Genomic DNA, 18,306 nt, shown 5'->3' on the forward strand with positions numbered 1-18,306 from the left:
CTGCTGCTTGTGAGATGGAGCCAAGCTGGAGAAGTTCACAGAGAACTATCTCCCATGTCTTTAATGATTCTCCCAAAATGATTAAAGTCGGAAAAGTCCTCCAAGATCCCACCTTTGACCAAACACTACGTTGCCAACCAGACTAGAGCACTGAGTGCCATGTCCAGTTGCTTCAGCACCTCCAGGGATGGGGATTCCACTGTCTACCTGGGCAGCCCCTTCCAATATCTGACAGTCCTTCCAGTGAGGGAATTACTCCTGATCTCCAGCCTGAATGTACCCTGGCCAGCCCGAGGCCGTTCCCTCTGCTCCTGTCCCTGTTCCCTGCAGCAGAGCCCGACCCCCCCGGCTGTCCCCTCCTGTCAGGGACTTGTGCAGAGCCACAAATTCCCCCCGAGCCTCCTTTTCTCCAGGCTGAGCCCCTTCCCAGCTCCCTCAGCTGTTCCTCACAGGACTTACTCTCTAGACCCTTCCCCAGTTCTGCTGCCTTTCTCTGGACAGGCTCCAGCACCAAAATGTCTCTCTGGCTGTGAAAGGCCCAGAACTGGACACAGCACTCAATGTGCAGCCTCACCAGTGCCCAGCACAGAGGGACAATCATTGCCTTGGTCCAGTGACACTATTTTTGATACAAGCCAGGTGCCTTTGGCTGCCTGGGCACTCCTGGGCTCAGGTTCAGCTGCTGTTGACCAGCATCCCAGCCACTCTTCCCCCAGCCTGTAGCACTGCATGGGTTTGTGACCCAAAGATAGGACCCAGCACTGCACCTTGCTGTCCCTCAGTCCATGGATCCAGCCAGTCCAGATCCCTCTGCAGAACCTTCCTGCCCTCCAGCAGATCCACACTGATAAACTACAACTTGGTGGTGCCTTGGAACTGACTGAGGGTATATTGGATCCTCTCATCAAAATAAAGAATGCTTGGAGCAGGATGCTCTGCCCTGGAATGTGGTCAAGCAGCTTGGACAATGCCTATTTACAAGGCTATCACTGGTGGATTGAGAGGGGCTCCTGTGCTGCTTTTGGTGTTGAATTAGCCTAAAACCAGCATTACACATCAATCCCAAATTAATATCCTGACAGTGACACAAAGACTTGGCAGAGAAGCTGCTAAGCTACCTGGAGACATCTTAGTGGTAGTCAGTCCCTTTACACTATAAAAGTTCAATCCCACTTCCAAATGGCAGCTTCTTCAAACATACCTCTTCTTGGAGTGTGTGTATGGAGATTCCTCCTTTGGGTGGAGATTCCTCCTTTGGGTGGATACACCCCTCAAAATTACCCCTCCAGACTGAGTGAACAGGATTTGCCCCAAGCCTGGGTGAGTTGTATGGGTGAGTTACATCAATCTCTACTTAAGGATTTGGTTTTTTGATAGCTTTTATACAACTGCTTTAATATGACTGCTTTGATGTAGTGCACTATTCCTATCCTATGCTATACTACACTAGTAGTTTTAGCTTCTATACTATGCAGTAATTAATTATGATTAAGATCTTTTGTCTAATAATTTATCATAATAATTATTTTTTATCTATCTAATTTCCATCCTTAATTCTGCAGGACAAAGTTGTACAAATGCTCAATCACACGTCTATAATCCCTTAAATTGCTGACAGTTTGGGACTAAGACTGGATCCAGCTGCCCCCGGGCTGGGCTCCTCTCTGGGCAGTTTAAAAACCACAGAGTTCTTTCTTCACCTCATGACTCAGTGGGAGCTTCTCTAATAAACTTTATCTGAAGTTTCCGTGACAATATTAAACAGGACTGGCCCCAATACTGAGCCTTAGAGAACTCCACTAATTACCAGCTGACAAATGGATTTAACTCCATTCACCACCACTCCCTTGGCCTAGCCATCCATCCAGTTTTTGACCAAGTGAAGATGTCCAAACCATGAGCTGCCAGCTTCTCCAGAATGTTTTGAGAGACAGCATCAAAAGCCTTGCTGAAGTCTTGGTTGTGGATATCACATCCACAGCCCTCCCCTCATCTAAGAGCTGGGTTATCTGGTCATAGCAGATCAGGTTTTTCAAGCAGGACCTGTCTTTCCTAAATCCATGCTGGCTGAGCCTGATTCCTTGGTTGTCCTGTATGTGCCATGTGATGATATTCAATAAGATTTATGACAGTGTCACAAATTATTAAATGGTCTTAAGACTAAAACCTTCAGCTTCCAGAATGCTGAGTTGTTTACAACAGGATACACTTAGAAGATGTGAACATCATCTAGACAGATGTATAGAGTAATAGAGTACAGCTATCAAAAATGTAATAGAGTACAGCTGTAATAGAGTACAGCTATCAAAAATGAGAGCAGGAAAACGCATGTAAGTCTCTCAAGGACTACAATATCAAGATAGTATCTGGTCTCCTGTGATCTCAACACCTTTGCAAATCTTAGACTTTTTGTTTTGATTGCAAGGGATGCTGTGCTTTTACTGAGATGAAAAAGCACTCCCCATGTTATACTGTACCTGCATCTACTGACTGCTGCTTTTGCATTTACATTGGTCCAACACCAACTGACACTCAGTAAAGCCCTTCTGCCATCTCTTGCAACAAGCTATTCAGCTGATCATTATAGCATGACAGAGTTCCACCCACCTGGCTGCAGCTAAGAAATAATGGAAGCAAATAATGTGAAAGAATAATGAGGAAACAGTATAGTGTATTTTACTATAGCATGTTCTTACAGAATTAAATCTAAATGTATTGTCTCATACAGTATTACATACAGCTGCAGCTGCACCCTAATTAACTGGTTATCTTATCTTTCCTCCACAGAGTGGAAGATAACTTACAGATTCACAGAATAACCTGAGTTAGAAAGAACCCACAAGGCTCACTGAGTCCAGTTCCTGGCCCTGCACACACCCCTTCTGAGTTCCTCCTTCTAGCTACCTTCTGAGACACTGGATTTGGCTCTGATTAGGTTGTGGTATTGCCTGCTAGGCAATTTAGTTCCTAAAATTATCAACTCTGTTAGTAATCTTAGCAGGACTTTTCTGTTAGTTTTTATTTTTCCTTTATGTCTAAACGTTGCATGTTTTAATAAAAAACATGTTATCTTTTTTTCAAAAGAATATTTATATGTGTAATGCTAGCCTTTTAATGTTTTTTCTAGTCCTAAAATCAATGGCCAGCAATAAGCATTATATTATGAGCTTTCTGTACATAGAAATACACTAAAACCAAGTGATTTAGTGCAAGATGAAAACATACAGAGCTTAAGATTTATGTTTAATCTGAAGAGATTTACAGGAAAACCAACTCTTTCAGCTGTTAATAAAAGAGAGAATCAATTTCTTTCCTGTTGGAAGGAACTGAAGGGAAGGACCTGTCTAATCATCAATTCTATTTGAACACCACTTGGTACACTTGCAAATGTGTTTGCTTTTACTGATCTGAAACAATTGCAGTATTTTACTGTTCAAGTATGCCAAATGGGTTCACATGTATTTAAAATATGTTAATACATATTTAAAATATCTTGTAACAGGATTTTTGCTATGCTAAAAAAGTGTTCCTGAGCCACAGAAGGACTTTTTCATCCATGGGACATAACTTTTTCTCAGTTTTCCTCCTGTGGAAACTGAGTATGGAGAATCACCCAGAGATTTGATGAAATATAAGTTCATTTAAAGTTTAATGTCATGTTTTAACGATATACAAATGGCAAAGTAAGTGTAGCATTTCTGAATGAAGCCTTAAGAGTGTCACTGTCAAGGTGCTGCCCTTTGAACCATGTATTAAAACCTACTCTAAAACAAGAGCTGTGAAAATGGGCAGCAGGTGTGGCAAAAGTACAGTTCTAAGACATTCCCCCAAGTCACTTCAGTGGAACAACAGTTAGGCCAATATTGAGAATTTTGAAAATCTTGCTTCTAAGGACACTACCAATACAATAGCTTTTCCTTGTGAAGCTTTTTATTTTGACAAACTCTTAAAACATACTCAAAACGGCAAACAAAACCATGAGGATAATATTGCAAATATTAAACCAGTTCTGAGATTGTATCTGCATATTCAGAGAGGCTTACTTTAGAAAATATGACACAAAAGGCTTCATTTTCCAAACCTGCCTTTAAAAACATGAGAAGCTATGGGTATGGCCATGTTTGATACTCTTCCAGAGTCTGCACACCTGCAGATTGGAGCTTGTGTGGGAACAAGAGAAGTGTGAATGCCTGTCTAATTCACCTGAAGAGATATTTCAGACCTGGGATTTTTTTTCAAATTCAAGGAAGATAGGGGACAGGACTGGTTTAGTGATAGAGCACCCCCTTGACAATTTCACATATTAATGACGTTAAGACTGTGCTTAAAATAGTTTCTGGTTGTTATGTTGAGGCATGGAGTCCTAAAATAATCAAGTTGAAAAAACCAGGACAATGAAAGGATTCAAAGGAGTAGCTCTTGTTAAGTGTCTGGGCAGAGACCAAAAGATAGAGTGCTGTTAAGAGAGCAGTTCTGTTAATCAGTGTCTTAAAGACTATGGCATGCTGAAGTTTCACTCTGATGACCTGGTATGGTTGTTGCACTCATTTTATTGCTATAAAGGAAAGTAATTAAAGTACATGTTAAAATCTCACTTGCATAGATATGACTTTGCTACTTTCATGGTTTCCCATAATCAGAGTTAGTATCTCAGTACACTGAGATTCTGCCAGTGCTTTGAAAGGCTGTAGATTCTTAAACTTTGCACTGTACTGCAGAACCTGGCTTTGAAAGCTGTACATCTCTCTACCTGTCCCTGAACATCATGTGCTGTCCCCACCCTCTCCTGAATAAAGCCGTTCTGCTGGGTCATGGCCTTAACCCTGAAGGAAATTGCTGCAGGAACCTTTCCAGACACAAACATTATGTATCTCTTTTAGTATCTTAACTTGGTTTTCTGCTCTTTTTGTAAACTTTGATAAAAGCCAATTAAATTCTTCATTATTTGTAATACTACAGAAGTATGATAGATATGTGTATTTTGTATTGCTACATTTTTCTGGTACCATTTATGTTTCATTATGACAATTAAGCAAAGCCAAAAAGGTGATCCAGCAAGTTATATGTAAATCCAAAATAAAGTCACATCACAGTAATGCATATCACTACAAAGCTGATGTGCAGTATTGTGAAAAATCAACAAATCTGAAAGCTGAAACACATGTCAAGAATCTAAAGGCATATAAAATAATCACTGCTTCAGAGAATACTTCGGGTGGCTTTTGAAATCACTGAATCTGAAGCAGGAGGAATAAAACAATCTGCAGGAGAGCTGCATGCTGTGCTGGCAGCTTGTTCCCTTGGCAAACCAATGGTAGGAGCTTCCCAACACCTACAGGGATCCTGTAGATCTCCAGTGGACAGTTGTGCATTCAGGCACCATCATGAGGATGTTTCAGTCTTGTCTGCTCCACAGCCAAATTCTTCCCTGTTCTTGAGATGACAAGATTTTTGGCACACGATCTAGAAGTCAAGATGCTTCCTGATGAGAAAAAGTTCAAGCCACATTTCAGTTTCAGTTTGGATTATACTCAATCAGGTATTTTAGGGAGAATTTACCAAAACTTGTCCTTTTAATTTTAACAGGCACTATCTTCCTGTTCACTTGTTTTGTGGCATGGTGTCTGTGCTAAACACCAATCTTACCAGCTACTTATCCTGTTAACCAATTACTTGTCTTTACATGTTAACTTAAAGCTGGATCACTTTTTGTCTTAAGCAATAGTCTTTTCTTCTGCTAGCAAAGTAACATTTTAGGCTAGATTTGCATTATTCACAGTACAAACAGAGAATATGTTGTTGTCATTTTGATGACCTTAAAAATACAGTAATATTGAATACAGTAAACATTCCATTACACCTTGTTTTGCTGAAAAAGTAAAATTCAGGCACCAGGTTCTCTTTATTGGATGAGATGCAGATTCTCTTATCACTGACATTCTTGCCGAGTTTCACTTTTAACAGGGGATGAAGTTTCCACATCACAATAGCTAAAATCCTGTCCATAAACTAGGTCCTTCTGAGAGTGTGGATCATGAGCTGTGACAGCACTCCACATGTTGCTCTTCCTCAGGGATTTATGTAAGAGTTCTCTCATTCTCCTGTTTTCTTTGGCTGTGGATTCCCACATTATTTGAAGTTCTCCTTCTGTTTTCCTAGGAAAAAAATGAAGAGGAATCTTAACTTCAACAATGTTTTTGCAGTACAGAATCACAGTATGTGGTTAAGCAAATTAGAAATGGACTGTATTCAGGTGCTTGAAATTATGTGATTGAAATTCACCCCTATTTTGCTTTTTGAAAAGCTCATTAAGTGTAATGCTAAATAGGATATGACCAGAAAATTACCCATGTAAAACTACCCATTGTTGGCAAACCCATGTTAACAAGCTGGATTAAGGCTGCACACACAGAAAGGCATGTGAGACCCGAGTAGCATGAGTAGCTCTCTCCACTGACTGAGGCTCTCTTCACTGACTGGGGCTCCCTCGTGACCACAGCTCTGCTTCCCACCTAACACTGCCCCTCCTGTCCAGAGCACTGTGCTCTCCACTCAGAGGGTCTGAGCAGAGTGTCAGACTGTGCTCAGCTAATGCATCTTTGTGGGAGCCAAACAAAACTAGTATAAACCTAGAAGACAGACAAAGGCCAAGAGCTCAGGTTTCCTTTGACTCCTAGCGTATGCCGATTCCAAAATACAAAATGATAAGCAAATGAAGATCAACTGATGTGGAAAGCATAGCTGCTGCATGGAAAATGAGCACACATATTTTAATACCATTAACAGAGTCCCCTTGAGGGTACTGCCTGAAGCACTGAATAGAGCTAGCCTTCTATACAAACTGTCCCCAATACCAGGCTCTAAAAATGAGGAACTAATCAATGCAGAACATGTGTTGACATTAAATGCTGTCAGTCTACATTGCAGGCAAAAGGTGTACACTAGAAGATTTAGAATAAGTAAGAACTAAAGAATCCTTTGTGGTCGATAACACTGAAAAGTGGCCCAGACTTTTTACCAGCCCACTTTGTGTTTCACCTTACGACTGGATACATAGATGAAAGACAAAAAAACCTTATGGAGAAGGGCTTAAGATAATTCGTGTACATACTGCTTGGAATGAACTTTTGTAGTGGAGATCAGTAACCACTGAGAATGGAATTAAAGCAAAAGGTGGCAGGTGAAAGCAGTATAGCTGGCTAATAGTTCAAGACTCTGCCCAACAACCTCAGCAGCCACAGTAAATGAGTTGGACCTTTCCATTTCTGCCAAGTCACTAAAAAACCATTAAGAAACAATCTCTCATTTCTGAAACACCAAAACAGTAGATGACTTTTTTCTCACAAATTATACTTCTCCTTGAGATGGGATAAGATTATCTAATACTACCAGTGCTCAAAATATGCTTCAAAATGTTTTACACAATGGCATTTACCATTACCCTCAGCCTACATTTGGGGGAGATGTGAGGCATATATACAATTTCAAGACTGAACTCCTCCAACTGCCTGTCCTCAGTGTCACTCGTTGGTTGATCAATGAGTGAAATTGTTATCTTAGAACATTTTCAGCATCTTGTTTTGAAGTGAACCTGTGTATCTTGATGGGGACACACCCCTGTTCTGTTGTCCCCTGTCTCCAATAGGAGTCATCAGGCACTGTTGCACAGCACTCTAATGTTTGACAATTAATACAGGAGAACTTAATCTGGTTTATCATTATTGATCATTACCCAGGGTTTGTTTAATCTAATTTCTGAAATTGAGACTTCTTTGGCTTTTTAAGGTTGTTTCTTTGTTAATACTTGTATGAGCCTGAGGCATGGAATATTTGAAGTAAGATTATGAAACTAAAGATCAGCAAGTTCTGAATTGCACTTTAATGCTGTCAGCACTCCTGACAAATAGAACTGCCATTTTCAGTCCATATGTTCAGTATAATGACAACTACATTGATTTTAGAAAAAATAATTAGTTCAAAGACACTACTTTAAAAGTGTCCTCATCGTTAAAATCACTTCAGCAGCAAGAAAAGAGATGCCTTTAAGAGGTTTATCTGAACTCTTCTGGGAGAGCTGAGAGATGCAGAGCCAGAGAGGGCTAAGTGAGCTGCCTTTGGAATCACACGGAGCACACTGCTGCCAGGAAGTGCAGAGCAGCTGTCCCTGCTGCAGCCACAGCTCAGCTTGCCCGTGTGCCACAGCGTACTGCTCCACAGTTCAGCTGGCTTCCAGGACAGCTTCTGAGAAAAAGCTGTAGCATCCCATGTGGAGTCACACAAGGGGATTTTGTTTGAAAATTTCGACTTGGTTGAAATTTAAAAATGCATTCAGAGGAATGGGTTGGGGAGAGGGTGTCCTCATTCTTGCTAGTCACAATCTCCCTTCCCTTAAGAAATTTGGATTACAGAGCAGCTTGGTTGCTACAGTTGCAGATGCTCTGTACATTTTTCTCAACACCAAAACTTCCTTGCCTCTACAGCTGGTTTGCCTCTTAAAACACAAATCTTTGCCACTTGGCATTTAAAACTACACACATGCTCAGTTTAGATACATATGCTGTTTCCAGGTGTCTTTAGACAAAAGGCATTAAATCCATTTCTCATTAATGTAGGCTATTATTAATTAAGTAAAAATAAAAATGTCATTCAATCCCTAACCTCACCAAAATGTAGGATTTTGTAACGTGTTGAAAGTAAGCAAAATGCACTGATGTTTGAGGATGAAAAAATTACTAGAAGTAGGTTCTGAAAGCAGATTCTTCCCTAAAAAGGACAGTTTTCTACCCTCATTGAACTAAATTCATTCAGCCTTAATCTCAGAATTTTATTTGGGCTGGCTCAAGAATTCATTTCTATCTATCCTGTAACAGTTTATTTAAATATTCCTTATCACAAAGGTCATCAGTTTTTATTAGGGCTATAATTTTGTACATCACCTCACAGGTAAGAGAGCTCCTCCCCCTTGCCTATGCACAACTGCAAAGCTTTTCTGCTGCTGACCCTCTTCCACGGACAGTTTAATGCAATTTCAAACTTATATTCTGTATGCAAAGCACAGCAGCTGTAACTACCTTGAGGTACTGTTTCTCTGCAGAAGTCTTACAGAATCAACTCCTGACCTAGAAAACTCATAAAGGCAAGTGTCCTGTCAAATAAGACTGGAAACACTTCTGAACTTGTTTTTTTACCCTAGGATCACATCATGAACTTTGTTTCTATCTCAAACCTCTTATTTAAGGAAATGTATGTGACATTGATATCTCTTATCTTACCACTCAGTGACTAATCATCAGCTGCCTGATCAGAACAAAATGATATTGCTTTCTCATAGTTATGTTAGGTGAAAGGTTGCTGTGAATTTGCAATATTGTCTAGCAAAGGCTGTAATTACTGAGAAGGTTCTACAGAGCAACTTCCAGGAAGGGAAATCTGCGCACCTTTAAAAGCTTTTATTTACCAAAAGTACAACTGTATCTATATGTGTATCTTTTTGAAAACCAAGCAGAAAAATTCTCATTCATTGGATGCAATGGCTAAGCAGTGGAACTCCTGACTTTTATTATGAGGTGAAAGAATGCAGGAGGGGAGAAAATTTAAAAGGCAAGTCATCTCTGTTATGTTGGATGTAGACTTGTTAAAAACAGAATGAGAGAAAGAGCACATGAATACATGTCTTTGTCTACATAGGCATTCCTTTATGCTGTGACTGCAGCACCTCTGCCTCTGCACACCGGGGCAGGGCAATGTGCTGGGACCTGGCACCACCCAGCTGTGCTGTGCCCCTGCTCACATCCCTAACGTGGGGCTGCTGTCTCTGTGCAGGGTCTCCTTGCCACAACGCTGCTGTTTGCACATCTGAAGTGGCGTTTTCCTTTGCTTTACAAGAAAACTTACCAGCACTAACAGGTACAGTGTGCTTTTATGATAAAGAATTTCGTGCTGGTAGCTGAGTCAGACTCGCCCCAATCTCCTAACTCCACATTATTAAACTAAATGCAAGAGAAAAATGAATTATATGAAATATTTTTCTGTCTTCGCCTGCTTACAGTGATTCATCATACCTTCAGCTAGATTTTTAAGTGAACTGGCTCCTCTGATTAAAATGTGGCATGTCACTCTCATTTTCATTATCTAACAGTGAAATCAGAGAATAAATTAGAAATTAGAGACTAAATATTTACTGTATACATTTATCTTAATGTCTATGTAGGCAATTTGCACAGAAACATTATCAGCTAGACAGAATTCTGGACTAAAAATCTACTCTGTAAACAGAGCTAGTCACAATAAATCTAAATGTTTGGTACTCTCCTAGCACTAACAACTTTGGCTGCCGAGCTACAGCTGATAAGCAACATCTGAACTACAAATAATTTAATAATTTTCCCTTCCTTACTCTTGTGACTGTGGAGGGAAGGGAGAGAGAAAATAATAAGCCTTGTAAAATCAGAAATACCAAAGCTGACCAAAATACATGTGTAGTGTCTGGCTGATAGGCATTAAAGAGTAGATATATATTTGGATTACCTTGGGAAACTACTTTATATTGCAGTATTTGAGAAGAACAATGGAATATGAAGAAACTAATTCATATGAACAGTATCAGGCGTGGTGCTAGCTGGTTTTATTGATTCTTTTTCATTAGCATAAAAATTTATTATTTCTTATATAGGCGTAGAATTCATCTGACTTCTCAGTAACATTTTATTTTTTTAAATCTACATTTTTTAATATAGTAATCAAAGGAAAAAAGTGAATCATAAGGTTAACCAAAATACTACCCGGAGGATGAGTGTAAAAATTAGTTTTTACTTTTAGAGTTGTGTTCATTGTATTATATTCTAATAATCGCTGTTAAGATTTAACTATCACCAGAAAAAAGCAGTCACTTTTTACACTGTTCAATAATGTTGGAGACTACAGAAATGAAGGACATGTCTTGATGGGGTTCCTCTTTGCTTGTTTCCATAAACAACTTTTCTTCATCATCACACAGTTAAATGGACTACAGTGGTGTAGAATTACAGGTGCAGATCTTGTTTCTTAAAAGGCAGCTGCAAGCATTAATTGTGTGTGATTGCTGAAGAAAAAATTAATTCGTTTAGACTGAAAAGGTAAAAGTGATTTAGTATACCATATGAAAAGTGTAATTAATAATTTTACACATCTGTATGACATTAACTAATTTGCCTACTTTGGAGTTAAAGGGCAAATTTTGAATGATCCATATTATGGGACTTCAAACCATGCCCTATCCTACATTGAAAAAAAACCCCTCTTTATTTAATTGCTGTTCTCTACAGTAAAAAAAATTAACATGAGCCCAGAGAGATGAAAGTGATTCAATTAGTTAAAAATCCTAAATGACAATTTCCAGAGGAATGTGTATCAGTTCAATCTGGTTTTTAATGCAAATTTCAGAGACTAACTAAATGTTCATTGTGCAGCTTTGCTCTTTACACCTGCTTAATTGCACTGTATAAAGTAACTGAGAGGACTGTACTGATATAAGGTAGATTATACCTGTTTTTCTACTGTCTGTTAAAATTTTTTTAAGTCTATTATTCAACAACGGCAGTGATGACTTGAGAAATGTCTGCTCATTACTTTTCTTCAGCTGTTAAGTTTTTCTTTTATGCTGATAATGTGAATGTGCTATGAAGCTCTCCACTATCAGAGGGAAAAAACACCTTTAAAGGACTCTTACATTTAAAGGATATTTCAACACCACAGTCATAATCTTCTATAAATCAGTTAAATTTTCTTCTCTTTATTTTGCACATAGCCAATCTAAGTCATTTATTAATAGATCAGTAAGATAGATTCAAAAGAAAACAGATCTTTGGTGTACTGGTTTCCCTTCAATTCCTACTATTCTGAAGTGTTGAGGAGTATGTGTTCAGCCTTTAGCAGAAGATGCTATTAAGATAAATTAACATATATCTTGATTTATAGAATCCTTTCAAATGATCAAAGATTTTCTCAGACTGATATCCTTCTTAAGAAGTCTTAACAACAGCAACAGCCATATAGAATAAATTCCTCCTTCAAAAGATCTTTCCAGGAGCTGGGGAATCACGAGCAGGGTTGCAGCATTTTCATTTTTGCCAAAATGAGCAAGAAAAGCAACGTGGAACAAAGCACAGGAGGCTCTGCTGGAAAGGGAGCACTGGTGGCTGTGTGCAGCTGCTTTCCCTTGTCCCTTTACCTGTCAGACCTACTTGGGTTGCTCCTGCCTGTGCTCCACTCACCTGTTTTGCCCCAGCACTTCATTGAGAGTTTCCTGTTTGTCTTGCAGCAGATGCTGCAGGTGCTTCTTTTCTTGCTCATACTGAGCAGTCTTCCTCTCAAATTCTTTCTCCTGCTCAGTCATCTTGAGATTGATATCTACAAGCTTCCCAGCTGCTTTCATTTTATATACCTGTAAGGGTTAAAGTTAATAGAAAAAAGTGGGATTACAGCACAAATAAGGACAAGTCGTTACCAACAAAAGAAACAGTTAGAGATACTGATTTTCAGTTGAATATTTATATCAGCACTGCCTTGTTTAATTATGTCAGGTAGGTTGCATTATGGGATTTTTTTAACCTATTTGTTAATTTGAAAGTATCACACTTCATTTTGTTCTGCATATAAAACTGGTGTGTACAATGAATACCATACTGTATGTTTGTTTTAAAGGGAACACAATTACCTACAAAAAAGGTTTGTTTTCCAAGATACAAAGCTACACTTTACAGCTTACCACCTGCTGAACATACTAACCAGTACATACCATGAAAAAGTGTATCTGTTTTGTTAGCTGTTTATTCTTAATACTAAGAGAAGAAAAGAATAGCTTTGTTTGCTGCTTCACACAACAGTACTCTTATTCAGTGAAGCACAAGTGATATTTTGATTAATGGCTATAATAGCTAAATGATAACCAATGACTGGTCTCATCTCAAAAATAAGAAATGATTTTAGTACAAACTAACTTGGCTTTCTGAAATAACATCCCCCTTAAATTGCATAAACACACGAGAAACTCAAAACTGGTTTGTGTGTTGTTACACATTTCTGTATGCTGCTCTTGAAAATACAAAAAATCCAATATTAACTTATTTTACCATGATTACAAATAGAATACTAAAACTGTTATTTTCTCTGCAGACTGTGATGTTTCCTACAGGCTACAGAACAGAGTTCTGGGATGGAAACACCTCCTTTAATAAAACTGTAAACTAATTTAGTGAAATTTTGAAAACACTGCTATTTATGTCTTGCTAATATAAAGTTTTATCTCAGGTGTTAATCGCCAAGGTATTATCTACATCTGAATCAGGGGAGAAAGATTTGAGTTTGCCTTTTGGAGGAATTTTTAAAAAGGCATTTTTAGACATGCTGTATATAAGGATATATAATCCTTTCCACAAACGGTTTCCTTTTTTACTCTCGCAAAATGTGTACTTGTGAAATTAATTTTCTAGAGGTAATAGGATATCAATAGATAATATTTACCTAGAATATTAGTAACTCAATATTTAAAGCTGACTTACACAGGGTTTTTATCCTAACTTTTCCGTGACAGTTCTAATAGAAGAATAAGAAACCTGCAAGTTACCCAAGTAACATCACTCAACTTTTTAGATTCTCAGAGAAGTCTTCAAAATGCAGAGTAATGTTCTGGAAGGCTAAAAGTAAACAAGCTCCTTCTGAACAGAGGGTTGCTCAAAGGCAGCCTAGAGAAGTGCAGAATGTAAGGAAACAGCTGAACCTTCCCCTCTGCCAGTAAAAGCTCCAGCACTCCGTAGGTGCAGCCCAGGTGCAGGACCTGACATGCCCTCTGTAGGTTAGACACCCATCATAATTTTAAAGTACAAAAGAAAACTTCCTCTCTCAGTTTTATCATGGACAAGGCTGGTGAATTGTAGCATTGGTGAAACCCTGCTTTCTATCCCGTGCTCACTGACCATCCAGCTACAAGGCAGCCTGTGTTTTAAGCTGAGGTCTGTGTTTCCAGCTGCACTCTGCCTGAGATGCTTCATGCCTCTGGCTCCTCCAGACCCACAGCTGCCTCTGTTGGCTCTGCACTCCCACTCCACCAACTGAAGCTGAGTCCTATGCACAGAACGGTTGCAAAATCAGAGGGAAAAAGTGCAACTTTTTCTTATGGCCATATGATTATAGTCTGAAACTTGGTACAACTTAACACATTGTACTGATCTTGCCTCTATGGACAGATTAGATTTAAGTCTGTGTAAAATGCAGACTGGGATGGCTCTGGGCACACTGACACATGCAGCTGCTGGCACTTAAGAGATCCTTCACAGCAGGCTACCACCTTTGAATTGCTCAAGATAACCCATCAATGTTTTCTGAAGCAAAGCAGGTAGCAGCAAAACTGACTGGTGGAGATTACAGTTTTCAGGAAGAGGATGTTAACACATAGCTGGAAGTCATAATATTTTCCCCTAGAGCTGGACAGGGTATGCCATGCCCAAGGTCATGGCATCCCATGTGCACAGTAAGTAGGATGAGGAATGATCATGGATGCAGGGGCTGATACTGCAGAGGACGTAATTTCCATCTCAAGTCATTTCAGGAAGGTATCCTCTTCATCACCACAGTTCTGTTACACCTTGTGTATTGAATTACATGCAGAAAGTTGAAGAATTCTGAATAAAGAGCCAACAAAACATTATCTCTACAAATATAGGCTGCTGGGTATGATATATGTAATGAGCTGTTCATTTGTTGACATAGCCATTTTCTGTCAATTGTACTGTTTTCCTCCCATCCTTAACCAGTAAAATTAGTATTGCCCCTTTCAAAAGAGAGCAAAGTACTATCTGCAGAAAACTGTCCCACGTGTCTATAAAAAGTGTTGTTAAGTCTGATCCTCACAGAATAGCCCTGTAATTTAAGTACTGATTAAAATTTTACTGTGTGCTACAGAACACCGCCAATTTTCTCCCACGGTACCTAAAAATCTTCTCAAATACTTTAATTAAGATCCCTGACAATTATCTTCAAGGCTGTGTAAAAAAATCATATATGGGGTTTGGGGGAGGAAATTCCTTTTTAGTAGTAGATGATAACAGTGCTTGTACCTACAACCTTCCCAGTACAACTGGACTGTGACTGCAGAAAAGGGACAGCCTATTTATTCAGAAGGTTTGGTGAAAGTTTTGTCAGACAGTATTGTGGTGTTAATAGGAAATACTTCCTCTGTTCTCAGTGAAAAAGATGTGGGCAAACTGCAGAAACTTTTTAATTCAAAGTCAACAAAATCAATGTTAATTTTTTGGGAAAAAGTTAATCTGTAGTATTATGTGCTATAGTTATACTTCTGGTTTTCTACACAAACTGGGAAATAAGCTACTTAGTAAACAAAATAGTGATATACACCAAAGTCATTTAGAGATTCTTTGTATATATCATCTAACATCACAAAGTGTGACAGATTTTGAACATATGAATGAAGGGAATTAAGAAAATTAATGGGAAGGGAATGAATGAAGGGAAAACAGGTGTTGCAGTATTATATGCTGTACTACATGGGCCCTTGTATTTCCTGATTAGTAACTTGGGACAAAAACAGGGGTGAATTCCTGCCCTGATAATCAGAAGATTTGGGGAAAAAATAGTCCATCTTTAGGACTGACAAAACAGTGAAAGCAGTTTCTTAAATGGCTGCATTTAAAAAGCCAGCAGTGCTCCATGAATTTTCAAGGGCCCCAGAGTGGAAAAATCTGGAGTCTAACAAAGCAGTACGAATACTCTGAACAGAAAAGCCATGTATGCAGCAAGATTTAAATCAATTCATGGTCTCCTGATTTCAGACACAAAGCACCTTTCCCTAAATCCAAATTAACATTGATAGGAACATGGCAAAGGAACATTGGTGATAGGAACACTGACTTCTTCGAATGTGCTGCCACAAGAAACTGCTTATACAAACAGGAAATTGTGCAATGAGTACACACAGCTCTGAAATACACAGCTCCTCAGTGATCAGCAAGTATCAGGAACACATCTTTACTGCTTTCTCTTCATCAATGACAATTTTATACTCTAAATGCAACAGGCGGCAAGATGGCAAGAAAAAATTAAGGCAAAATTAGTAAACTTGCATGAAAATGAGGGCAGTTACAAGTAGGAGATGCTAGATGGTAGATATCTTCAATACAAAAGTTGTTTCTGTTTTTACTAAAACCTCATCACTAACAAAATTATTATCATATAAACATTCAGAATCAATTAACTTGTTGTAATCTAAATTCTTTTTTTCAACATTCTGTGCATAATTTAAAGACTAATTACACTCACAGTAAAAGAAAAGGGGTCTAATGATGAACTAGAGTGCAAATTCTGTCATCATAGATTTACTATTCACAGTTCTACACCCAAAACCCTGGATTGTTTTCACAGAATTTGTACTAGATTTTTGACTAAAATACTTCAAAAAAAGACAGACTGTCTCTTTTGCATGAAGTTGAAAGACTCCTTGATGAGACAATTATGTCCAAGCTCATATTAAAAGAGAAAACAGTGCAGAAGATTTCTTTCCTGAAGCATGTCCATCCTTCCCTTTGTTTTTAAGGACTGCTTCTCAAGGAATTCACCAAATCAGTCTGAACTCTGGAAGTCCAGTGTGGAAGCCTTGTTGATGGCCTCCCTGTTTCACTGTATACTGAAAACTTATTTCATGGTCACTGCCCCAGCAGCCCCCAACCACCACATCTCCCACCAGCCCTTCTCTGTTTGTAAACAGGACTGAGAGGGCCCCACCCCTGCTCAGCTGGCTCACCAGCTGTGACAAGCCATCCTCCATACACTCTAAGAGCCTCCTGGACTGCCTCTTCTCTACTGTGCTGAGCTCCCAGCAGGTATCTGGCAGGTTAAAGTCACCTACAAGAACAAGGGCTGGCCATCTTCAAACATCCTCCAGGTGCTCAGAGTAACACACCCACCTCTTCACCCTGGTGGGGTGCTCTATACCAGACTCCCACCAGGATGTGGGCCTTGTTGGCCTTCCCCATGATTCTCACCCACAGGTACTTGACATTATTGTCAGTAATCTCAAGTTCCATGGTGTTGAGAGCATCTCCAATATCCAGAGGCACCCCTCCACCTCTTCTCCTGTCTCTTCTGCAGAGCTTGTACCCCTCCATGGCAGCACTCAGCTCCACCAGTCATCCCACCCCATTTCCTTGATGGACACTACACCGCAGCTGTGCCATGGCTGCCAGCTCCTGGTGTCTGCTGAGTGTGCTGCATGCATTAGTGTCCATGCACTTCTGCTGGCCTGACTCTGCCTTACCACCCTTGGGCTTGACCCACACTTGGTACCTATTCTCTAAGGGCACCTGGGAAGGTGATGGAGGTCAAGAGGGAATTTTATTACCCCCCCTAAGTGTAGGCCCATTTTCATTCTCCCCATCTACTAGCTCCCCTACTTCTGCTTGATGGCAAGTGGCATGGGGCTCCTCTGATTCCTGCAGGGCTTCTCTCAGGGCTGGGAGGATCAAACTCTAACAGGCTACTTCTCTTTCACTTCCCCCAGTACTCCTTAGCTTTTCTACTTCTTCCTCAAGCTCTCCCACCAGAGCAGAACAGATCGTTCTGCTCACACTGCACACAGGTGTCCTTTGCACTGTCCTCTGATACTAACACCAGGCTCAGACATTCCCTGCAGCCAGGGGTCTGGACAGCTGTGTCCTTCCCAGGAGATTCTGCTTGTTACACTTTTGCTAGCAATGGCTTTTGATCGTTTGAAAACTATTGCTTTGAAAAAAGACTGGGGGAGGGAAAACCCACAACCCACCACCAGGACAGCAGTAGCAACCCTACCTGTGCTAACTGCTGAGAAGGATTTGATGCAGAAACAGCAGTGGAGGTCTTGACTGGCAAAGTATAATATGGAGACTCTCTGCTTTAGGATAAACTGAACAAACTTGACTTAACAGAAACCAGCTTTTGAAAGTAATATATACATTACTTTCTATATACAGAAACCAATATACCATGTATCTTTCTCCTTTCCTTTTTTTAAGATTACAGTAAAAACAATTATGGTAGCACTAAAGATGCTGAAACATAAATGTTTCAAATTTATTTCACTGTTATATTGCAATTACATACCATACTTTGTTTAGAGAGTTGTAAAGGTAACATAAATGTATTCTCTAACTAGGCTGGATGTTTAAACATCCTCTGAGTTTCTCAACCTTCTACCCTATGGTCACAAGAAAGTACTTGATGGCAACTGTACACTTGAGATAATGCTTTTAATTCTTCTCAATCTAATTGTAATGGACTTCA

At 39.5% G+C, this 18,306-nt stretch overlaps 1 protein-coding gene across 2 annotated transcripts in view; it reads right to left on the bottom strand.

Moving 5' to 3' along the window:
* Window positions 1-3,751: 3,751 nt before the first annotated feature.
* The window catches only part of CEP89 (centrosomal protein 89), a 34,909-nt gene continuing 20,354 nt past the window's right edge, over window positions 3,752-18,306 (bottom strand). The window contains exons 18-20 of one of the 2 annotated variants that reach the window (XM_062499736.1): window positions 12,252-12,421; window positions 5,893-6,155; window positions 5,454-5,482 (exon numbers count right to left, since the gene is read on the bottom strand). In XM_062499736.1, the coding sequence (XP_062355720.1) occupies window positions 5,930-6,155; window positions 12,252-12,421 (396 nt within the window). In that variant the 3' untranslated portion in view covers window positions 5,454-5,482; window positions 5,893-5,929. Of the gene's footprint in view, window positions 6,156-12,251; window positions 12,422-18,306 lie in introns of both variants that reach the window. The other variant, XM_062499735.1, reaches the window with a different exon arrangement.

Source organism: Cinclus cinclus, chromosome 11 (assembly GCF_963662255.1).
Source record: "Cinclus cinclus chromosome 11, bCinCin1.1, whole genome shotgun sequence".
Taxonomy (NCBI): Eukaryota; Metazoa; Chordata; class Aves; order Passeriformes; family Cinclidae; genus Cinclus; species Cinclus cinclus.